Source organism: Melanotaenia boesemani, chromosome 12 (assembly GCF_017639745.1).
Source record: "Melanotaenia boesemani isolate fMelBoe1 chromosome 12, fMelBoe1.pri, whole genome shotgun sequence".
Lineage (NCBI taxonomy): Eukaryota > Metazoa > Chordata > Actinopteri > Atheriniformes > Melanotaeniidae > Melanotaenia > Melanotaenia boesemani.
In genome coordinates, this window is record NC_055693.1 from 19,278,743 (window position 1) to 19,303,877 (window position 25,135).

General features: G+C 38.6%; 1 protein-coding gene across 1 annotated transcript; it reads left to right on the top strand.

Annotated features, from left to right (window-relative positions):
• Window positions 1-9: 9 nt before the first annotated feature.
• Window positions 10-24,984, top strand: LOC121650055 (coiled-coil domain-containing protein 148-like). Its single transcript, XM_042001334.1, has 15 exons — window positions 10-202; window positions 1,365-1,429; window positions 1,783-1,904; window positions 3,834-3,937; window positions 6,024-6,115; window positions 6,203-6,354; window positions 8,197-8,292; window positions 8,792-8,973; window positions 9,465-9,603; window positions 12,577-12,783; window positions 19,798-19,938; window positions 20,631-20,749; window positions 23,848-23,965; window positions 24,142-24,276; window positions 24,754-24,984. Exons 1-15 carry the CDS (start codon window positions 135-137, stop codon window positions 24,895-24,897), a joined length of 1,884 nt encoding a protein of 627 aa, XP_041857268.1. The 5' UTR covers window positions 10-134; the 3' UTR covers window positions 24,898-24,984.
• Window positions 24,985-25,135: the final 151 nt, after the last annotated feature.

Sequence of the window (25,135 nt, forward strand, 5' to 3'; positions counted from 1 at the left end):
CTTCTAGCAGCAGTCCCAGGCAAAGCGAGCGTGCATGACGTCAGTGGGAATGTAGGAAAGCAGTGTGCACTCCTAATTGGTTGCAAGTCGCGGATGGGACGGTCCAGAGGAGGTCCGTGTGGTTGAATTAACCAATGGCAGAAGAGATGACAGTTACCGTGGTGACCAATTTTGTCAACCTATACATTGAAGAGAGCACAAGGTAAGCTAGGCGGCTCAGTAGGTAAATGTTCATTTTTTTCAAATAGCAAATGAATTATGCTAGTCGACAGTGTTGCATCTAATTTATGACGAAACTCAGTTCCTGCAAACCGTTTGTCAGTCTTCTATTTGTTTGACTTCAGAATTTAACTGACCGAAAATGTGTTCATCTTTGACACCTTTCCAGATTTTTTTTTTTTTGCTGAGAATCCGCGGCCTCCAAGAGGTTGAGTTGTCCCCTTTTTTCTGTATTAGCTGTTAAACAAAAAGCACCCATGTTCTTTGGTGCTCTGAATTTTTAAGAAAATGAATAATGGTAATGGAATAAAATATTCACCAGTTTAATGTTGCTGAAATATGAGGTACTTTGAAATAAGTGGTTAGTACTGTTAAATTATCGTAAAAAAATGTGATAGTACAACAAAATTATGAGACTATAAAAGCTCCAGATGAACGTCACGTGGGAATTGTAATGGAAATATGACATTTCTGTTAGTTTTTACTTGTTCTTATGCAAATTCACAAACTTACATATCTGTCTTATAGACAGATATGTGAGTCCACTATATTATGCTACTATAATAAATCTTAACTTGGAAGAAAATATATAGGTTTCTTGCAAATCTGTGTAAATGTGTTTATCCTGCTTTTATGTCCTGAATGTTCTGATACTTGTCATTTTGTGTTGATTTGTTGAATACGAATAATCTTTCTGTTAAAATTAGGCAGTATTTTCATTATGTGTGCTAGAGACATGAGCCATCATTAGGAGTAATCTAGGTAATGGACCTAGAGACAGATTCCTGTCACTTATACTCTAGATTAGGTCCTAAATAGACCAGCTCTTCAGACACTACATCTCAACTGAACACAAATCCCATTTGGTCAACAAATTTACAAGATTAATTCAAAACAAAGATATTGAGATGTTCCAGCAACATATCTCATACTGGGTGTGCCATCTGTGTCCTCCAAAACACAAAAAGTTGTGAGTCAATTTTTCATAACAATGTCACGTAGACCTTGTCAACATCCAGGTTGTTATCAGTTTTGTTTAGTGTTTTTCAACCCACTTCCCACTAGTACATTTGTGGGTGAAATGTAAATTTTACTTTAATAATCTTTAATGAATTCTCTTATGTCCATATTGCATGTACATACAGCTCAACAGTGATGAGTGGAAGGGCTATTCACACATTCAACACCAGCTGCAGAGCAGAACATGTGGGTAAGTCACTGGAAAATGGCTCTGAGATATTGCTGAATTGTGACATTGTGGCCTGCTGAACTGTTGAACAGACCTGACTCGGAGCCCTTGTGTTAAATTCTCCAGGTGCTGTCATGTCTTTGATGTTTTTGTCAGAGGAAGTTTTGCTTGTGTTTATTCACCTGCCACCTTGAGCCACAGCTGAAGTACTTAAAAAAAAGAAAAAGAAACAAAAGCCATGTTCCTTGGTCTTTACTACTGTTATTTTCTTCACTGAAGTCTGCATAAACACTTTTTCAGACCTTTACAGTGATGAGCTTTTCAAGAATTTCATGATCCTAATTCAGCCATATCACTTGCTTTCATCCATGCAGAAAAACTGACACAGCAAATGAAAAATGGTTTTAGCAGTTCGAAGTCCAAGACGACTGACTATGAAAGACTGCAAGCTATTATTGATGCCAAACGCCTGCAGTCTGATCAAATTGGACAACAGGTAAATGTTGGCTATTGGGATCATCTACGCTCTGAAAACAGCAATGCTTGTATGAAATCAATTTCTTTTACACTTAATAACAAGGTGATTCAGTACCAGTTAAGGAGAAATGTGGAACAATATTACTCATCATCCTCCACAGGGAGAGCATGAACTGACAAAAACCCGAGCTTGATGAAAGCCTATAAAACAGCATGTCTCTAATTGTATTAAATAGTGCATTTTTACACATTTTTCTCTTCTTTTCATACACAGACTATAAGGGGATTTCATTCCACAAGGAAAAGACATTTCATAACATTTATAGTTTATCCAGCAACATGAAACAAAGTAGTAATGTCATTACAGTAGAGAATAGCAGTCCTGAAAATATCTATAGCTGTCTGTGGTTTTAAAGAAAGCTATTTGAAGTTTTTGGTTATATGACTGAGCAGAACAAACAATTAAGCTGTTTGTGTTGTTTTAATTGGTGAATTGTGTCAAACGCCCTTTAGTAACACTGCAGTTGCCCATGGCTCCTTCCAACACAGCTCTCTGTATAACTTAGATAAGAAACTATATGTTCATTTTCAGTCACCTAGCTGAAAGGGAAGCTTTTGAGTATCTATTTGATGATATGATAGAAGGTAAATAAATCACCATAAGTGGCCTCAGGCATAGGATCTTTTTTGCTTTCTAGGAAAAGACTGGCAGCATTTTAACATACTAAACCCTTGGCAGCACTGTTCTATACTGCATACGCTTTAAAACACTATACAGGCTTTGTGTCTGGTTTTGTATGTGGGAACATTACATGCTCAATATGTGAGATCTTTGAGCTTTTTTTAATTGAACATATGAACATAAAGCAGCAATGTAGCGAGATTGCAGAGTGTAGACCTGCGAGATGCAACCTTCTAGTATTCTTCTCAACTAAAGAAACAATGTTATTGAACTAAATAGGCTTAGCATGAAGAGAGTAACAAGACCGGAGTGAACATGATGTCCAGAGGGTGAAGAGTCATATAAGCTGCTAAAAGGCTCTACGTTTTCTCAAGTTTCTTTTGGCTTTGTTTAGTTTGTTTGGTCCCAGTCCAACATCCAGTGATCCCCCTCACCCCAAATACTGCTTTGAATAAAATGATACAGTTAGCAAATTAGGACAACATTGTCACATTTTTCCATTAAGAAGATGTAAAAGTACTTAATTAAAAAAATCATAATCTGTGGGAGAGTTTTCATTGAAGAATTGCATGGTGACTGACCTTGAGAGGTTAAGAAAATGAATACCAATAATTTTTAGAATACCTAAAGATGACAAATTAAAAATGTTTGAATTTAAGAAGATTTGATTGAGTTGTCTTTTGTGATTAAGCACAACTGTGCATGAGGGGAGTGGGTTGTCTACACAAGAACATTTCCTTGCTTTCATATTACAAAAATACATCATCTTTCTTATACTGCATATTGCAGCAACACCCACGGCCACCATCTCTCTGAAACTGTTCTTTGAGTAGCTTTTGCTATATAAAAGATCAACTCTGCTCTGATTTGTTTATTAATTCAAATGAGGGTGTTGCAGGTTAACTAGTCTTTCTTTGTTTAAATTGTGTGTCAGATATGCAAATATGCAGGCATCATGCATACACAGTTATATATGTGTCTATTTGATTATTTCAATTTCCGACTGTTGGTTGTGGGTTTCAGTGGAATTACCTGGGCGAATAAGACTCACAAACACAGTCAAGCTAATCAAGACTAGACCTGGTTAAAGTGCAGAAAAATGAAGAAAAAAAACTTTCTAAATTGTAAGAAAAACACCTGTTACATGTGCCTTGCAAATGTTATTGATGCATAAAAGCAGTGAAGTTTTTTTTTCTGTCTTCTGATGTATATTTCAGTTCCAAAAAACCTCTTTATTCCCGCTGTGCAATAAACTTTGTCCTATAGGTACAGAAGACTCGCTGTGCATCCAAGACAACCAAGGAGAGCTCCTTATTGCGGCAGCACAGACAGGTGTGGAGCAGAAAGTGTCCCAGGCTGCAAAAAGCTGAGTAAGAGCCCGCTATTACTGCCTGTTGTTATCTGCTGCAGTTTTCTCAATCAGCTACACACATGCAATTGCTCTACTTAAGCCCCTATTGTGCTCAGACAGGAACCTGCATGAAAAAAGACTAAAAAGGGAGGACAAACTTGGGCTTGAGAAGAAAAATTAAGCAAAGAGAAATTTAAGCAGACTTTCCGATGGGTGTGACATTGAATTGGGATAGAAAGCAGGGAGAAGTGGGATGTTATAACTCTGCAGGGCAGAGGAATGGAGTTCATTCCTGTACGTGATGAGGCAGAAATGTGGGACTGGGGCCCAGCAGTGTCATGGCTTTTGAAGTGAGAAGGGCAGCACTAGCTCTGGGATGCAGCTTGTTTGGCTGTGTAATGACTGTGTCTAAGCCACCCAAGGTTAATGATGTACACAAGCACAAGTTTCAGTAATGAGCCTAGTCATAAATTTGTGCCACTGCTTGGAAGCCTCTACACATATATCTTGTTATTTTACCTTAGGATTCAAACGTTGTGTTGTTACATAGGGAAACAGGAAAACACTGCTTGGCCAAAAAAAAAAAAAAAAAAAGTCAGCACCAAAGAAAAAAAGGTGACACATTCTAATGTTTTGTTTTACCACCTTTATCTTTGATTGTTGCATTGTTTCAGTAAGCTTCTGTAATGTCACAAGATTTATTTCCATCCAGTGTTGGATTCATTTGGATTGTATTGGATTAATTTGTCACCAAGATCCTGTATTGATGAAAGGAGAGTCCAGCCACTGTCCAAAGCCTTGTCCAGCACATCCCAAGGATTCCCAGTGTTCTCCATGGGTTGAAATTTGGACTCTGTAGTGGCCAGTCTATGTGTGAAAGTGATGTCTCATGCTCCCTAAACCACTGCTTCACAATTTGATCCCAATGAGTCCTGGCATTGCCATCTTGGAATATTCACGTGGCATCAGGGAAGAAAAATCCATTGATAAAATAACCTGGTCAATCAGTATATTCAGGCATCAGCTGACCTCATTCTTTGAGCACATAATGTTGCTGAACCTAGACCTGACCAACTGCAGCAACCCCAGATCATAGCCCACCCCCACAGGCTTGTACTGTAGGCGCTAGACATGATGGCTGCATCACTTCATCTGCCTCTTTGCTCACCCTGATGCTCCCATCACTCTGGGACAGGATAAATCTGGACTCATCAGACCACATGAGCTTTTAATTGGAGAGTCCAATCTTTATGTTCCCTAGTAAATATTTTTCTCCGTTATCCTCACTGATTAGTGTTTTTTTAAGGCTCCGCAACTGTTCAGTTCTAATTCCTTGAATTCCCTTCACATTGAGTGGAAATGCTCCTACTTTAACTATTAAACATAGCCCTAAGTTCTACTGTTGTTTTTCTTCGATTTGATTTCACCAAACATTTAAGTGATTACTGATCACCATCACTCAAGAATTTTTCCAACCACATTTCTTCTTGGAAGATGATGGTTCCCCACTATCCTTATAGTTTTTTTTTTTTACAATGCGCTGTATAGTTCTTATCCCAATTTTCGTTGTTTCTGAAATCTCCTTAGATGTTTTCTCTGCTTGATGCTATTGATGTGATTCTTATTAAACATACTAACATCTTTTCCATGACCACAGGATGTGTCTTTCTACATGGTTGTTAAAGAAATGAGAAGCTACTCATTGCATCACTTGGGGTTAAATAACTTGTTGCCAGCTGCAAGATAATCACCCATGCAGTGATTATCCAATAGGATGGCCATACCTATTTGCTTAGTTAAATCCAGGTGGCATTTTATTTTTTTTTTTTTTTGGCCAGGCAGTGTAACTGTTTAGTTACTGCCCTTTTTTTTTTACAATTATGACAACTCCTTGGTCAGTTGATAAGAAATTAAGAATTATACTCTTTGGTTTGGCACCGCTCACAGCTAGAAGAAATCCTGCCTCCATGCAGCTTGTGTCAAACCTTTAGAAAAAAGTGTTATAGATGGAGGGAGGTCCCCATCTCTTACCTAAAGTTTTCTTGTTTTTAACCAGTACCATTAACTTTCTCTCTTTTCATCTTTCTTCTTGTCTTGTGGAACAGGGAGCAGACTGAGGATGACATCCATAATTTTCTGGAGCAGATCAAGCCAAGCAGTTTAGCAGACACAGCTATCTTCTCACTTCAAGAATATGGTAATCTGTATCAGTAGTGTTGAAGTAATAATGTGCCACAACTCCCAGTCTCTTCTTTTTATATATTATTGTGTTGTGGGTATTTAGAACTATCCCTTGTGGGGGAGAGGGAAGCATTCAGGAAAGCCACTGTGGACCCTGTTTTTCAACTCAAGGATGATCTGTGCTTCAGACTGGGCGAAGTGCAACATCTGCAGCGTCATGAACGTCCATCAATCTGTAAACAAGTATTACAACAGGTATTTGTGTAATATAGAATAAACATAGACTGACTGTCCACAGTTGTAGCCACAGGAATTGGCTCGAGATTAGATATAACAGAGCTTAATTTGCCAACAGCTACCTGGCAGAATTTTTGCAGTGCATCAAAGAAATTTGATGTGCATACATATAACTGCACCTGTCAGAAAAATCTAGTTTTGAGGATACTAATTTGGATTTTGCAACTTCTTGGTTGTCAGCTGACTTGATTGTAAGTACTTTATCTGGTCAGTACACTGAAAGTTTTATACAGTGAATGCTAACTACACTGTATGTGCTTTTTGCATATAACAGATAGTCTTGCACATCTAAGAAAAATATGAACACCTTTCCACCTTTTTTGGTGCACAGCATCTCAGCTTGCGCATGAAATTAATCATTATTCATGAAACTCTTGTTTGTTGGCTGTCTGCAATCCCTAAGTCACCAGCTTTGCTTTTGGCTCTCAGAGGCTTTTTGCCAGCTCCACAGATGAATGGTAAGATTAGAGAGTTAGCCAGGGCCTTTAAAGACAGACCATATTTGGAATGAACCCTATGCAAGACACTTTGCCGGCTTTGTGTAGCTCACTTCTTTCCCATACTTGCTCTCCCCTTCTTTTCTTGGCCCATAGCCCCATCTGATTGCCCACAGACAAACACAGCTACTATGACTGTGCTTGTTAGTCTCTTCATATCCTTTTCCTATTTTTCTTATTATTTAATTTCTTTTTCTTTAGAGATGAAGTTGCTATGTAATTATGTTTCCATATCTGGTTGTTTCAAATGAAAACTAAAATGCTAAAAAGGACACAGAACTGACTCCTACTTTGTAGAAAGGAATCATTAGCAGCAAAAAGTTAAACTTGTTAAGTGTTTCTGTCTAATATATATGGTTTAAATTATTGCTTCAAGCTGAAATGATGAGAAATATAACATTCACTTAGGTATTATTATCAGTATCACTTTCTGGTATAATAAACCTTACAATTATCCACTTATCCATTTCTCCTCTGTGCATTTGCTTTGCCCCCTGGCTCCCTTTACATCTCTGATACACCCTACCAGCATACAGGTGTCAGAGAACATCTGCAGGTGGCAAATCACAGAGCTGGACTGAAAATCTGATGTGTCGATAGTAACAGGAAATGGAGACAGGACAGTTCTCCTGTGGTGCTCCTGTGTTGCTGATCTCTAAATCAGACAAGGAGCTTACCAGCCACTCATATTGAACCCTATCTAACAGAAAGTCAGCCACCAAGGAGAAAGTAGAAGTGCTGGCACCCACCCTGAGTAGATTCTCACTCAGCAGAAGGGGTTGGATGGTATTTAAGGTGCTGTAAAGATTTGATGAGATCAGGGCCTGCAGCCTTCCAATGAAGAAGTCTCTACAGCCGTCATCCTACAGCTCTTCTCATAGTTGTATGGTAAAAGTGGCGTGGTCATTGTTGTGGAGTTGGGTCTGATCAAAAGTGCTCTATTGCTTTTAAACACATTGATAATGACCATGTGATTACACTGTAATGGAAGATACTTGAGGATTCAGTTTTATATTCCTAAACGGCTGTGTAAGTCCTACTTGTGTCTTGGCATATTGGAAAACAAGCAGTTACGGATTACTTGCCCTTCACTGAATCACTCAAGTGTTTGCAAATCTAGATGGTTGAAAGAGCATGTGTGCAAGTTGCAGTAATTTAATCTTTCTTCCTGAAAGTATTTTGATATCAGTGAAATTACTTGACCATCAGAGCGAGACTTGTGGCCCAGGTTTCCATAGACTGCATAAAATTAAGCAATATGAGAAACATATTTGTATTTGTCTTTTCCTGGTTTTACTGCCAGATAAACTTTGTAAAAGACCAGGAAGAGGACATAATTGCAGCACTTCATGCAGATTACCTGCATGTTGAAAAGGACATCATGGGCCTTGGTTTGGAGGTATGTTCTTTAGCTCATTTTTTAGATTTCATAGCTTCTTCTATTCTTTAGTAGACAATCTCTTTCAAAACTGCATGTTTATATTTACCTGTATCTATATCCTTGGGCTTGAGAAGTGATTGCTGCATTCTGTTGCCAGAGCAAATAAACATTTCATTATATCATATAAGGTAAATGCAAAGGTTTAGACACAGACAGGCTACTGTATGGACATGTTTCATTAATTTATGAATTGGAAAGAAATACATTTGTTAAAAGTAAATTCTCTTTAATAATTAAGAGATAATCATGTTAGCGCTTAAGGCAAATTTGTTCTTACATATTTCACTTTCATAATTGCATGATAATTGCAGCCATACTATTTAGTGGAATTCTTTCTGAGTGTATTTTCACCACCATATCATTTCTCTGTTAAAGTTGCTCATTCTGTTTCTACAAAGAAACTCATTGTGACCAAGTGCCCAGACTACCTCTGAAATGATCATATTGTTCTTTGTAGAAATATTTTACTAGTGCTTCAGATACTTTGATGAACTCAGAAAATATTCCTATGGAGGTTTTGGATGCGGACTGTCCTTACCCAGAGTTAAAAGACTCAATGATCCAGGCTTTCCGATCCTTGTCAGAGAGGTACCAGAGCAGACTGCAGAGTCTACAGGAACAACTGCAAAAAACTGATAGGTAAACCTGAACCCAGTGGCCTTCTTTCATTAGTCATTATTCATTATATTTCATTATTCCACTTTGATCAAATAAGAGATACTTTCTTAATTTTTCCAATCAATAAGCCTCAGGTGAAGAACATGTAATGAAATGTGGGTGTCTATTTTATGATCACATTAAAGCAGATCTCTGGTTTAACTGGACAGAATTAGATTAATTAGATCCCAATAGGCACAGTCACCTCACTCTTGAGCAGGCTGTTGATTAAGAGAAGTATTTTTCACCATGAGGTTGATTAAATAAAGCTGCTTCATCACCTGATTTTTAATCCATACAGAATCCGTTATAAGACCATTATGGCACCTCACTTTAACAGATGAGTTAAATGAGTCAGTGTGTTCTTTGAAATGGCAAGTTGGTGAAATGAAGGAAGAGAAACAATTTTTTTCCTTATTCATAATGATATATTTCTTTCTGATCTCATATTCTTTGTATTGCTTTGATTTTAGGTTCTGTGGCTGGTGCCCAGATGACCATCAACTTTTCCAGTTCACAGTGTCTCTGTACACCCATGACATACCTGACCACAGAGAACTCTGTAGGGACATGCTGTTGAGACTGTTTCCTGAGAGGACAAGGCTCGAGCTGGTCAGTACCTTGGCAAAAGCAAAGGTTATTGTATTTAGCTGCTTTAATGGAACAGCTTTATCAAATGGGAGTGATTTAGTCATTGGAGTACACAGGCAGGCATGCCACACAGGTATCTCTTGGTTGAGAACATCGCACATACACACCAACACCCAGTGAATATAGACAGAGAAACAATTTGAAGAAAGTGGTCAATTAGATTATAAAGAAAACAATTTTTAATATGTAATAAATCTGTGTTTTAAAGACAGGAGATACATATTTTTATGTTTTTATGTCATCTATAGATTTCCTACTTTAATTTTGCTGCTTATAATAATCATAATAAACTGAGCATTTCTGAATTTTGAACTTGTCTGAGATGTGACTCCCAATTTCAGCTACATTTAATAACTTAACTGATTAAATAACTAAATTGTGGCAGAGTGGTTCATGAGAGACACAATTTTTAGTTGGAACGTCATTTCATTTGCTCAGGAAAGTTAACCCTACAGTGATATATTTTTAAATTGCGACCACGGTTTGATCTGCAGACCACTGTGTAACTGTGGGTTTTATGCTCTGCTCAAGAGCAAAATTTATATCAGAGTAATTTCACCCTCTTGGAAAATTTGACAATTACAATCTCTGGACTTTTTGTTTTTGTTCTGCACATAAAAACACACAAGCTTGCGTCGTCCTTGTTTATTCTCTTTATTGATGCACAACCCTTTACACCCACCATTTGAAAATAAAATAAATAAATACATCCCCCGTTCCCCTGTCAGGGGCAGCCCTGCAGTGTGATTCCCCAACTCCCTGATCAATGAAGCTCAGTCACCTGAACCGAGGAGACAGATAAGCCTGGACAATGATCCGCTCAGCATGCTGCAGGATGTGCCGTGTCACCCAGTATGGACAATTCGCTCTCACCACCGCCTATCATCGCCATGACAACCGCCAGGCCCCATCTCCTCCCTAGCCCACACCCAGAGACCTGTCGTCAGATCAGTTCCAGCTGGGTGCTGCATTTAGAGCTGTGATCGTTCAGCCTCAGGGGAGTTGTGAGGAGAAGAGATGTCTTTCTCCACACTCTCCCTTCTCTGAGAATCGGAGCTGATGTAGTTCTGACTCGACCTAATGGAACCAGTAGTCACATTTTAAATGTCATGCTAGTGTGAGGTGTAGGTATGTTTGCTGCATCCCATCTGATAAGATGCATGTATGCTGCTCTGCTATTAGTGTTTGAGGAAAACAAACCTTTTAGTCCTTTTGGGCTCTATTTTTTTGTAATGTTTTTATCTAATTCAAGTAAAGAAGCATGATATTATTAGCACCTGGATAGCTCAAAGGGTTGCTCAAAGGATGAGCTGAACCTTGCAAATATGATTCCCCCCCCCATAACAAATAAAGTGAGAAAATGAATTATGACAGGCAGCAGTAGGATTTGATTGATCACTGAAAATACAGTTTAATTCTGTTTCTATGGAGTCAGCATCTTAGAAAATACTTTCTAATGTTTTATTTATTTATTTAGCACACAGCTCACCTGCCATTAAGTTTAGTTTGTGTGCAATCATTCCAGTACGACTAAACCTCAGTGTTCTATTCAATTTGTTGCAGTATTTCTTTATTTCTTTGATTGAGCAGAGAGGCATGCAAAGAACAGTGACACAAATGCAGGTATTTTGCAGGGATAATGACTTTGTTTGCTCTCTTATCCCCCAGATATTTAAAAAAATTTTTTTCTTTCTTGTCTGTCTGACCATTGCCTGCAGTTGCAATCCAAGTGCACATCACAGTCTCAGCAAAGTGCCATTTTTGCAACTGCCAGGTTTTTTTTCTCCTTTTACTGACCTAAAGTTGAACCAGTCTCTAAGGTTTTTTCAGGATGGAGATGGCACTCCAGCTCGCTTTAAGTGGAGAACTCCCTCTGCTGGAAGGGGCACTTTATTATCTATGATACCATAACAAGCTGGATGCCAGAATACAGGCAGGATTTCATGGTAATAACCTCATAAAGCTCCACGGCAATAGGAGGAAAAATTCATGCCCCTTACTGTTTTTGACTCTGTTTTTCCATTTTTATTTTCCTCTTCTTTTTAATACTAAGTGCACTGGAGGAAACATTTTGCAGAGGGAATATGGAGCAGCTAAGTGTTGTGACACTGTAGGTGTGCACAGCAGACAGAGTCAGTGGATGTGTCCACACACTCAGTGTGTAATAGCTAAAGTAAATGCATGGGCACAAACAGGCATTACATGATATGAACACAGTACGTGTGTGCACACATGTTCACATGTGTGCACACACTTACTGTGTTCATGCTTATTCGCCTCTAATACACACAAGGATGGTGAAGGAGAGGGCAAGAAGAAATTAGGAATAAAGGGTGGATCTTCTTTAAGTCCTAAAGTTGTGCATTAATAAACAGGATTTGTGTGACTGATACTGGCACAGGTCTGTCAGCTTACTCATTTTCAATAAAACCAGTCAGCCGTCTAATGCCTTCACACTGTCAGTTAGCCGCTAGTAGCCCATTGATGAATATCATTCCCTCTGTTCCAATGAGGCAGCCAAGTGGTGCAGCCTCTGAGGGCGCTGACACAATGATGAATAGCTACGGGCAGCCTTCACACAGAAAGGAACTGTTTTCCTTTAGGATTTTTCACAGCCAGGAAAAAAGGAGCATTTTATACATCAGCAGAGTTAGATCTGATGCAAAGGTGTCCCCATGGTTCTGCTGCCATTAATATAGACAGTGTACCATGCAGAATTGTTTGTGAAAATATATTTTTGTGCATGAAGCAGTAGCGTTCCCATTGTGAATGTATTATGTACAGTGTGTTCTTCATGTTCATCTTCTAATTTTTGCTTTAGGTGAGGCATTTGACCCCGTGCACAAAGTTCATAAACATTACAAGTTAACTCATTCAAATAAGGTCTTGCCTCTGCTCATGCAAGCGATGCTTTGTCCATCCTCATTCTTCCAGTTGGAACATGAACGTTTGTGGGACTGGCAGCGCTTCACCCAGACACAGCTGAGAGTAGTGACCCAGCAGTTTCAGCGAGACCTGGACGAGCTGCTGGCCAGAGCCCTGGTCACACTGCAGGAAGCAAAACATGCCCACCAGGAGGAGCTGGAGCTCCACAGAGACCGCCAGCACCAGCAGAACATCTGCTTGCGCCTCAAAGAGAAAGTTAGTGCCTCCTATACTTTTACGCCGAGAGCTGTCACGTATAGTCTTAGAAGCGGAACTCCAAGTGATTGATTTTAAGGCACGTCTATTAGTGTAGAGATAAATTAGGTCATGCCTAGTGTCCCATCATGTTTGCTCCCTACATCTCTTTTGAATGATCAAGTGAAGATGGGATGCGTGTCAAGTGTGGTATGTAAGGGACCAGACAGGCAGCACTGTTTAACTGCCTACTTGTGTACAGTATATCTGCTGATGAGGTCGTATATTATGGCTGGCTGCCTGACAGCATCACTGCTTTAGCTGCCACTTGGGATGGGCTGTGAATGTAAACAAGCTAATAAGGATGGTCTTTCAAATATGATTTTGCTGTCTCTGAGGGGTGCTTGTTCACACTGACATGAAAAATCCATGTGATGTTGACATATAGCTGTACAAACTGAATTTGCCTATCTTGTGAGGGGTTCTTTTTAAACGGTGGTTTGCAAAAGCAGACATAAAAAATAAAACACTTTAACGTTTGCTGCTGTTAACCAACATTACTGAGGCTCATTTGGTCAAATAACAGCACAGAAGTTGTTTTTGCGTTGTTTGTTTGCAGGTACAAAGTTTGGTGTTTCCTTCCGTGAGAACAATGGAGTTTGTTTTGGTTAATTAATCATCTCTATTTTCTCATTATTTTTAACTTTGAAATTACTCTTGTCATGAAACAGAAACAGTTTGCTTTACAACACTGCATCACATACATAGTATTCTTATGCTCAGTATACTGGATTAAAAACTCCAGTTAGGTCTGCAATAATAGTTTGAAATGTTATTGTTTGGAAATTTGTATTTGTATTGCAAAAAATATTTTCACATTTGTTTCACACTTAAAAATTTAAATATTTGGCAAGACATATCTCTGCAAGGATTCTTTTAGGATTTCTTTTTCTTTACCTTAGGATTTTTAACAGTGCACCTTAACATAAAAGATTAAGATAACACCACCAGTACTGATGGAGCACACCAGTTGCTTCACATCAAATTATGTCCTTAAACAGAGGTTGCACTGGAGGACTATCAATTGCAAAAGAGACTGACGAGCAATTACCTTTCCCTGCCTCTACTTCAAAGAAAAAAACACTGTTCTTACAGAGTACAGTCTCATTCACTGTTACTTATGTCTATATGGATAAAACTCATTGATGTAAAAAAAAAAAAGACATTTATTGTGCTTACTATTCAAATTCCAAATGCAAAGGTGTTATCTCATCTAGAATCATTGCTATGCATTTCTGTAATAAAAAGCCAAGTGCCAAAAAGAAGTTAAAACTCAAATTGTTTTGATAGCACACTGACATTCATCATGCACATCTCTGGAGCCGTCGTTGCTCTGCAGCATCTCAGGGTTAAAAAAAAACACACTTTAAAACTTTGTATTTGAGTCCAGAGCATCATGTGATAGCTGTGTTTTGCTTTATGGGACCGCATCACAAGCCGGCAACTGGATAAGAACAGGCTGGCCATTGTGAACATTCACCATTGTTGACTCAGCAAAGAAACCCAAGAGGAGATTATTGGAGTAAGCGAGAAAAGAAAAGAGAGAAAATGACAGAGCAAGAGAAAAGATTAGAGTCAACATTAGATTGGCTTTTGCTAGTTGGAGAGAGTTCAGAGAAGAGACATTTTGCAACATGGATGCTGAAGTAGCATTCATTAGGGGCTGCCAGAGTGCAAAAATCTGCCAAAGTTCACAAGTGCTGCTTTAATAATACAAATCAACAAAATGTGATGTCACATTTAGCTTTTACACTGGTCAAAAATCAAGCTGGTTCTGTAACACTTAGTGAATTTCTTAAAAGATTAAATTAATGTTATTTCTCTTTTGCCTTGTTAACCATGACATTTGAAGCAAAGTCTAGTTAAATTTTTGCCACCTGGAAGTCATTTACTTCCAGAGCTTCCAACAAACTCAACAACTCGGAGATTATTTCACTTTGACTAACATTATATATAGTATTAAAATACCATACAGCTCATAATGCAGCTCATAATTACATTTAAGAGAACTGTTTTGCTGTGCACATCATTTGCATTGACTCCATGTCAAGGGCTATGATTGCTTTATGTTAAGTCATAAAACCATAAGTTCTTCAAAAACAGCTGCATTTTCTGCAGCATAATAAAGCTGTATAGAGATTTTTTTGTTGTTTTTTCAAAATGATGGAATATATTATTTATTGAAGCCGTATGTGTTTGTTGGCACCCATTTAATGTATTCTTGACAGCAGCAAGAGCTTCAGACTTATGGTAGTTTTGGTAAACTCACAGTGTGACATATGGTATTATGTGCATATTATATTTATAAACACACTTTTTAGTTTTATTTCATATGGCTCTCAGAGGAAATAAGAAAATAAAATCAGAAAAATGATTATGTGCGCATGGTTTTTCCTCATGCATGTCTTTGTTTGTACAGTGGATCAGCAGAGATTTGAGGTTATGCGGAAACTCAGACAGATGCCCGTTTGCATCCAGTTGTTCTCTCCTCTGCCATTATCATTGCAGCACAGCAGCACAAAGGCAAGACAAGATTGATTCTCCATCTGCTTCATCTGAGTCTATAGCAGTTTGATTTCTGCAGCTGCCTTTGCCAATCCAAGAAATACTCCTGACTCTCCTCTGAGTCAATACTATCATGAAACAGAGCGTGTATTACAGCAAGGCTTAGCAGAGTTTGGATGCAATATTGCTGGCAGGTATCGTACTTGTGCACTTTAATATACTCAGCTGGCATACAGAGGGGTATGCAACACCTTACTGGGCTCCTTTGATACATACCTGCTACATTCTCTATCTGGGATTGCTCAAATAACCTTCATTTAATCTCCTATTTCGGTTCAGATGAGAGCATATAAAATATGAGTTTTGGTTGGTGCTGCTTTGGTTCTGACCTCATTTTATGGAGAAAAACTGTGTGCTGCTTTCCCACCCAGACACTCTGCAAGGTGAATTTGTAGTGTGAGGAAATCTGAGGAAATTAATTTCAGACTTCTTTGTCACACAGACTCCTTGAGCACCAAAGATGATCTACTTGATTTGTGTGTGAATGCAGGTGACGTCACTGCTCACATAGCAGTTGTGATATAAGGCATAAGACCTATAGACATGTACTGGGACAAGTAGAATTAAATGGATAATTAAGATGAGTTCAAATTTAAAGCATATGACACTGCTCATTTTATTTTAGTTTATCACTGCAAGACAGACTCTTCTTTTCAGCTCATCAGCCATTTGTTTTCTGCTTTTCTGCTTGCTGTAATTAGCTGGTATTGTTCTTGGCATTACTATTCATTTAAGCCTTTTATTCTGTCTTTGCTTTCATTCTACCTCCCGCTTATATCTCGCCCCCAAGCCTCTTTGATGAGTGATTGTGTTTTCCGCATGAGTGAATCAAGCCTGGAGGGATGACAGATTGTTGCAACATGTTCAGGTGGGAAAAGGATGAGCGGGTCAGCAGGACAAGCGACGCAACAGTCGAAAGGGAAATGATTTTCATGAGAGGGGGGGCTTTATTGCAAGAGCACACAAGTCTCCAGGGGAACTTTGCAAAATAAACAGCATTGTTACAGATTAATTTATGGACGGATTATCTGTGTGCCTTTCCGCAGTAATCAGGATATTCTCTAGGCAACATGTAAGCAGGTCCCCTGTCAGTGACTATCAAGTCCCTTTGGTGGGAGAGTCTCAGCAGTTTGAGACAGCGCGTGGGCAACGCAGTGTTTCAGCTGACAACTCTCTGAGGAGTTAATTGCTCATATGTGTATAATCTTTTTCTCTGCAACATAATGTACTTGTTATGGACCTCAGAAAATTCCAAACCATGCTAGCAGTTGAATTGCAACAGTTGTTGTATGGTACTTATTTTTCTTATCTTATAGTGCACATTAGTTTCAGTCTCTTTAAAGATTTTTTTAGTATCATGTGTCATTAATGTGTCAGCATATGGCAAAATAGTGCTATACCACTGTTGTTTGCTGCTGTGACTCACAGCAGTGGTAAATTATAGTTCTGCATTAGTTTGTACATAATCCGTTATATACCCAAGACTTATCATTAAATGACCTGCAGTGAGACAGTTATAGTGAAGGCTGCAACATTCCCTGACAGAAAATGTTTAACTGTACAGTTATGTTAACAAAAGGCTTGGAGCAAGCTGCAGTGCACAGATAAAAACACTATCAATCTTTTGTTATTCTGACATCTCTGGAGTCTTTTTTTGTGCTGCCATGAAAAAAGATAGAGTCCCATTTCCATTCAAATTCACAGAAAATGAGATTCCAATGACAAATAACTGTAGACTGTACATAATGACCATTTTATTCTCTTTGTGTTCTCTTAGATGCCTTTTCATCTCAGTTTAAACAATAAGTCATCTTGGAAGTTTCAATGACGAATTGGAAATTATTGTTTGATTTAATGGGACCTTGTACTGCAAATGAACTTTAGAATGTTTGCTATATCAGATTTATGCTGCATAACATCAAATAAACTAACAAAAAATATTCAAATGCCTCGAAGGTATACTTTACACTCTAATCACATTGTTTAAAGTCTTATGGTTTCTATCACAAATCAGACGTACGTGAGACAAACCAGAGATAGATTAATGAATTAATTCTATGTGGTTGTTTTTCCTGGATTTAGAGTAAAAACAATCTACATCTGTAATTTTATGGCTTCTTCTGCATGCATACAGCCTTTGTTTCCACAAATTTTGAAAAATGACTCAAATCTGCTAACTAGATTATTTTTTAATTTAATAATTTATTTATTTACTGTTTAAAATGTATTTTTATACTTATTTATTTGTTACACTTCATCATGTTGGAATTAATGCCGGTAACATGTAAATAATAGTTGGGATGGGGGCATACTTACACCATGTTTCCGGATCCACACAGGCCAATTCAGTATTTGGGCTCCTTTTCCATGCTGTTACAATATGTGCAGATTATTGTTTTGTATCATCTTGTTAAAAAAAAAAAACCAAAAGGTTTTACAAAAACAAAAAACAAAAAAAAAGAATAGTTGTTCCCTAGACTGTATTATGTGTTTGTTCAGCTTCAGTGGTAACTTTGCAGATGTTGCTATAGGTTAGATGTACAAGGTGCATAACTTTCATTTCCAGTGAACCTTCATACCAGCACAGAAGCTGGCTTTTGAACTGTGTGCTCATACCAAGTTAGATAGAACATCCCTTTCTTTGCACAGAGGACACAGTGTTCACCTTTGCAGGGATAATTTGAGGACATTTTCCCACTTCATTACATTGCATTTTAAATAAGCTCTGGCTCAGAGACCACGTTCTGTGACTTCTGCTAAGGAGTTGTGTTTGTTTTCAGTTCAGTGTAAAGGGTCAGAGATTATTGACATCTAATATTTGCTTTAAGCTTGACCTTAAGCAATGAGATTTCTCTGGGACAATCTTTTCATTGTATTATGTATTACAGATTATTAAATCCCTCGAATATTTTCTCTTTCTCTCCCTCTTTTTTTTTTTTTTTACTATTTACCATCATAGTTTTTCTCACAGTAATAAACCTGTCCCCATCTTTAAATCTGAAAGACACAGCGCCTCTGGGAAGCTCTCTTTGCATCCAACCATTTCACTGATCTGATGCCTTTTTGAATTATTGTTTCAGCAATTGCTTTTAGTCATTCCTTCGCAATTTTTTAAATAAAAAAAAAATCACATCCGTTTAAAATGAATGATCAGTACATTTTCTCATATGTAAAATTTGATGTCATCAGGATGCTTCTAAATATGGGCTAAAAGCTGAAATGAATAATTGTAACTTTATTCCTCAAAATTTCTTTATGCGGTGTTTACTTTTTAAAGACCAGTAATAAAGTAATGTTGGAAGAAAAGATGCCCACTATGCCTCTTCAATACTGAAACTTAAGTGTGGCCTATTGGTTGCAGATTTGATGTTTTGCTTGAATAAGTGCCAGTAGTCATTGGAATCAATACTGTGTCCTTTTACAATGACCAGTTATGTACTACACAAAGCAGGATTTGAATCAACTTCAGGAATCAATAACATATTACATTTTTAAAAAATACCTTAGGACAAATGACAAAAACAAGTGCATAGCATGCTGTTACTATAACTACACAATCACTGATTCTTACAATTCGGGACTGTGTGAGATAAAATATTGTAATTTCTCAGCAGGAGTCATGCTGCATCTCCAGCTTTAACAGCGTTGAATAGAAGCGGATTAGAGGCTGGATTTTCTGAAGTCACCTCTCAAACACACAGCTGCCGCTTCTTTTCAGCAAGACAGCAAGTGTGATGGACTTGATGATAACTGCTGGTGCTAATGTGTGTGTGACCATGTTAATTTGTACTCGGCTCCTTTGGGGATTTCTAAGCTCTCCTCTGATAGATCTGTGAATCTGTCTGGCTGGTCGGAATGTAACACTTTAATACCCGGCATGCCACGGAGAGGGTGCTGCTTAACCGCCTTGTCACTCACTTTACAACAAATGTCAAGCTATGTGTGTGTGTGTGTGTGTGTGTGTGTGTGTGTGTGTGTGTGTGTGTGTGTGTGTGTGTGTGTGTGTGTGTGTGTGTGTGTGTGTGTGTAAGAGAAGGCCTGACTCTTCATCAGGTTTAACTCCCAAGCAGATATTTTGGAGATACGTTTTTTGATTTGCAAGTTAAAAAATGAAATAAATTATTTCTAAAATGGACCCTTTTTTTATTTTATCTGACCTGAACTGGTAAATAAAGACATCACTCACTAAAAGGCTCAAACACAATGCTTCTCTGTGTGATTCAATGCCTTGACATGTCCTGAGGTGATCTGACATGCAGTGTGAAAAGCAGTTCTGCCACCTCCTCTAGAATTCATGCCACCACTTTTGCAGCCGAATGTCTGCTTGTAATTTTCTTTCAAAGCAGCTGCTGATTGACACTGTTCCGCTTTTTGTTTATTCCTGGTCTGAACTCACATGTTTGTTTGTAGCTGCAGCAGTGGCGGGCCCAGCAGGAGGAGGTGGCGAAGCTGGAGGCCTCTATAGCAGCGAGACAACTGGAGAAAGAAGAAGGAAAACTAAAGAGGGAGCGGGAGAAGGAGACCGCCAACAGGGTGCAACAGAAAGAGAAAGTAAGCGCTGTGTCGACACTTCCATGCACTGTATGTGTTGGTTAGCTCCTGCTGCACTGTGGCATATTAAAGAGACATAAAGGGACATGCAGGTATTTCTTCAGCGTGACTGAAAGTAGCTACACAAACCTTTTGTAAAAGCCCAAAATAAGTTAGAAATCTCTATTGATGGAATATTGCGTCAGATATTCTTTCTAGATGATTAATTGCATTTTCATGAGATTCATCAGTTATATATCAAAGCCATGCTACCAAAACAAATAGCTGTCAGCACACAAATAGCAATGATTCACACTCAAGAAAGTATTGGATGTCATCAAACTGAAAGCACGTGCTGTTACAGTTACTTGGGGATTTTGATTATTCATTTAAGTTATTGAGTACACAGGTGCAATAACGCCAGAAAGTGTGCATGTTTCTGACTGTTTAATTAACTCTCTCCTCAGGGTTCTGCTAGGAGAGTACTGGCAACCTGAGATGCTTTCTGATTAATGAGAACATTTAAGCCTCATTGGATTCCATAAAATTTCGCGCAATTGTCTGGCAGACATTGAAGTATCATCTTATTCTCTCTATTTACACTTATCTGATTCCTGCTCCCAATGAATCAATAGGACATGATGATACTGAGAGTTTTTGTGAGCATGGCTGCTCTTCTTGTTGACTTTTTGTTGGTTTTTTTATGTCCCCAGGTGAAACAGTTTTATTTAAAACAGCAGAAACAGAGGGAGGTGCTGGAGCAGAGGGATCAAGAGAGACTTGCTAATCTGAGGCGCCTCATGGAAGAACAGGCGAGGCGAGATAGGCAGAGGTGAGTGTTGGACCACTGGGCCTTGAGTTTTCATTACTGCCAAGTAAACAGAAAAAAATACATCCTCTGTTAAATCTAAGGTTTATTATATCATTTTTGTCAAGGTAAATTGAAATCCAAATTAATAAAAATATGACATATTATTTATTGAGAAGAGTGCAGTAGTTGCTGCAGTCCAAAAATCGTGGAAGACTTATAAGACCATTTCCAAAGACCTTGGAGTTTATCGTTCTACAGTGAGAAAGACTATTCACAAATGGAAAACATTTCAGAATCAGAATGCCATTTATTGTCAAACTGTGTACAACAAGCTTGGGAATCCTCTCCTTTTTTAGTGCGATCAAATAATTTAAAAAAGAAAGGAAAAGTAATAAAAAGGTGAAAAAATACACTAACTTTACAGAAGGAATATAAAATATTAAAAGTAGAAAAAAGGGTAAAATTTTAAAATGTTAAAAATGTACATAATATAAATAGCAACAACAGGAAAAGTAATAGAGGTATGGCACCTGTAGATATATAATATAATAAATAACATTGCACCAGTAAGGCAGCAGTAGGATTTAAGATAAATCTTCTCAGGAGTGAATATTTCTCTACAATCTCCACAAAATGCCATGGTTATACCATGCTTGCAGAGATTGTAAAAACCTTATGCTAAATGTTAAAGTTCATGACTAGACAAGTAATATATGTTTTATTTGAAAGGGCTCCTCTTCTTTTTTAGAAAGCATCTTTTCTCTAAAAAAGAAACATAGCAGCAATACTTGGATTCTCCAAAGTGCTTCTGCAGAAACAACAAGACCTTTAGAACAATGTCTTTTGGACAGACAAGAGCAGAACTGGGATGTTTGGTGACAGTTATCAGTGCCACATTTGGTGAGAACCAAACACAGTACCAGCACAAATTACTCACATACTAGCTGCCAAGAACAGCAGTGGATTGGTGATCACTCAGGATTGTTTTGCTGCCACAGGACCGGGACACCTTTTGATTGAAAGGACAACAATCTCTTCTGTACACTAACATATTTAAAGTCAAAGGTCACAAAGGGAAAGATCTCAGACTCACCTGTTTGAGCACACATTCGCTAAAAAGTAGAGCAAGCCAGTGAGAGAGGATACAGAATTTTCTCATTTTTGGTCCTCATACACAGGTTATGAGGACACATATGACTGTTAGAAAACCTTTAGAAAGGGAATTTTGCATAATATAGCACCTTTATATATTGCACTAACACTCTTGTTCACCTCTTCATGTACAGCCCTTTATTTCTTTTTGTTAATCTGCTGTTTAATGCCAGGGTTCCTTCTGGTATTTGGCTTTATTTTCCCTAATGAAAAGACACTAGCTTGCCCTCTGACACCACTATTAGAAAAGCTTATTTTGAAAGTATTCTTGCTCATTTGAGTGTTTTCTTTCTACCTTCTACCAATTTCTGTATCTGTGAATGAGCTTATTTTCTAGCTAAACAGACAAAGCTTGGTGGGGTGCTTTCTCCTGGTGTGTCTGATCCTGCTTTGGATACAGCTGATCTATTTTCTCACTGTTTTAGAGAAGTCTTCATCACGGTGACAATCTTAAAGAGAAATTATTCTTTTATTAGAGCAACACTTGGACTTTTGCCACAAAGTTCTGAAAAGAAAGGAGCGTGTGAACAGAAGAGAGCAAAGAGAAAAAAAGGAGACAAAGATACACCAGATGGGAAATAAAAGCATCAGCTCTTCCATTAAAAACAGGAAAACCATTAGTGAATATGGGGCAAAATATCAGGAATGAATTGTGATTGTGAAGAGTGTGATCATGCAAGTGTGACTGTTCCCCTGCGAAGATCAGAGACAGGCCAAGGGGCCCCAGTCTCTGGAGACAAGCAGCTACCCCAAAGTACTAATCCCAGCCAGCCCAGCACAGGGACGACCATGTTTCTATCAAAATTAAGTTTTTTTTTGTTTTTTTTGCCAATCTTGGCCCTCTGGGGCCTGTGCCCTTTGACCGCAGGGGGCTCTGGCTGGGGCCTTCCTGTGCCGCCCTTTGGGTGGGTCCGGGGTTGTCTTTGTGATGGGGTAGCTTGGGTTTGTGCTCCAGGATTGCTGCTGATTGCCCAGGTCTCTGGGCCGTCATTATCTTCCTCTAGCCTCCGTAGACACGTGGTCGCATTTGCATGATCACACTCATCTCTGATCACTCCACATTCCTCATACTCTGCTGACACAGTCACTGAGTTGTCCAGTGTGTTTATATAATAAGAGTTTCTTTTGTTGAGGTTTTTTTTGGGTGTGTTTCTGCTACTTTGGTTGTTGTTGTGATACATGTTTTTTTTTTTGGGGTGTTTTTTTTGGCTTGGTAATTGTTTTAGGAACTCCTGATGATTGTCAGCTTTGTTTTCCTGTAAAAGCCATTGGAAGTTCTTCGTTTTGTTTCTGTACAGGTGTAGCAGTTGCTTATCTGGTGTAATCTGGTGTGTATCTGGATTTTACTTCACTTCACTATTCTTTTTTCTGTTCCCTCCGGTCAGCTCTAGCAAGATTACATAAATTCCATAATTCAAAATAAATAAATAAGATAAAAAAAAATCTAATTATCAAGAGGAGACTTACACCCATAAAGCTCCTTTTGGCAAACCAAATTTGTTCAGCACAACACAACAGCCAGACCATCATTCTGCTTACTATGATAATGGACAGGACAAGTAAAAAAAAAAAAAAAAAAACATGAAATAGTTTTAAATAGCCTTCTAAAATGATCAGGTCAGGAAAATGACTATTTCGCTTAGTGTATTGTTACTCTACAAGCAGAGAACTAAGCCTGGCGTTATTTCTGTTTTCCTCTGCGGACATGCTGAAAGACTCGTGAATCGATTATAATGGTGTTGACTTGGGCTATGATACTGAACTCTGGCAGGACTGAGATCAGGTGCTGAGGAAGAGATAAAACAAGATGATGGGAAAGGAGCTGCTCGCTGGCAGCTCTATTAAACCCTGCGTCAGCCTGGAGGCTTGCTGTGTGAGGAGTGATGGGTAATGTTGCCTGTGGCCAGAGCCAAGCAAGAGAAGTGTGTGCAGGTGTGATGTCCACATACTCTGTCTGCCCCCTTTAGGGTGCAGTTTCGGGCAGATATGTTGCAGCAGCGAAGGGAAGAGAGAGAGGAGCGAGAGTTTGAGCGGAAGAGAGAAGAACAAGAGAGACAGAATCGTCTGGAAGCTCTCAGAAAGCAGGTGAATCATTAGCAGGTCTTAACACTCGGAGCCACTCGGCTTTGTCCTGTCAGTTCCAATTACTCACATGGAAAGATTTGAACTCATCTGTTTAGAGTAGTCAGTGCCACCTTATGGCTGTGTGTGCAAAAAAATCCAGTTATGTTGCGCAATAATGCCATTTTAAAATATGTTAGGTCGAGGTGGTGGCCGAGGCAGACCAAGACAGGATGATGGCAGATACTGAAGCTTGGAGGAATCGACTCCTGGATGAGAGGGAATTGCAGCTCCAGAGGCCTCTTTACAGTATCAACACGTACACAGACACACAGGTGAGACATGATAACATCTACCCTGGCGACACGATCCTTTGCCCCAATCTCCTTATCTGTATACATTTTATGTATATACAGTATGTATATGTATACATACTCTGTATACATTGAACTTACAAGATTACTTTTCCTGATTCCTGTTTCCTTCATTTATATTCAGTCGTTCATGTTTCAGTTCATTTTGGTTGTGACTGACCCATGCAGTCGGGGAAATGTGTGAGGTGGGTGGCTGGTCAAACAAAAATCTGCCCTTGTTTCAACACACTGCCAAGCCCTGAATGTCACATTGTCAATCAGTAAACTGTCATCTGTTTGACTTGTCTGCTTTGTTGTCACTGTAAAGAACAGGTTAAGTTTGGTTATTATGTAACCAATATGTGAATTTTCTCCTCTGGTAAACCATGAGAATTAGTGATAAACCAAGTTTCAAAATGTCATTTATTTACTATGTTGTTGTTTATGTTTGCTTTACAGATTTTGACGGATCCAAGAGTACGGGTTGAGCAAGCTTTGCGGGAGGCTGGTCTGCACCAAAGTCAGTATGCCAAAGATGTTATGTCTGATATCAAGCCACCCAAACCACCTCGGCGAGACACAAAATCCATGTTTAAATTTTGACCAATGTTTTGTTTGGGTCAGATTATTGACCCCAGTCAGCATTTGTTCTGGTTTTCATTGTGTGTAGAAATCCTTCATAAGAGTTCATGCTGTTTGCCACAATGGCTGCTCAACTTCCAAAGCACAGTTCACCATTAATTAATTTTATTGGAGAGCTTATACCATATACCATATAGCACTTCATGAGCAATACAGTATCATACAAATATGTACATCTCCCCCCCAAAAATAAAGACAT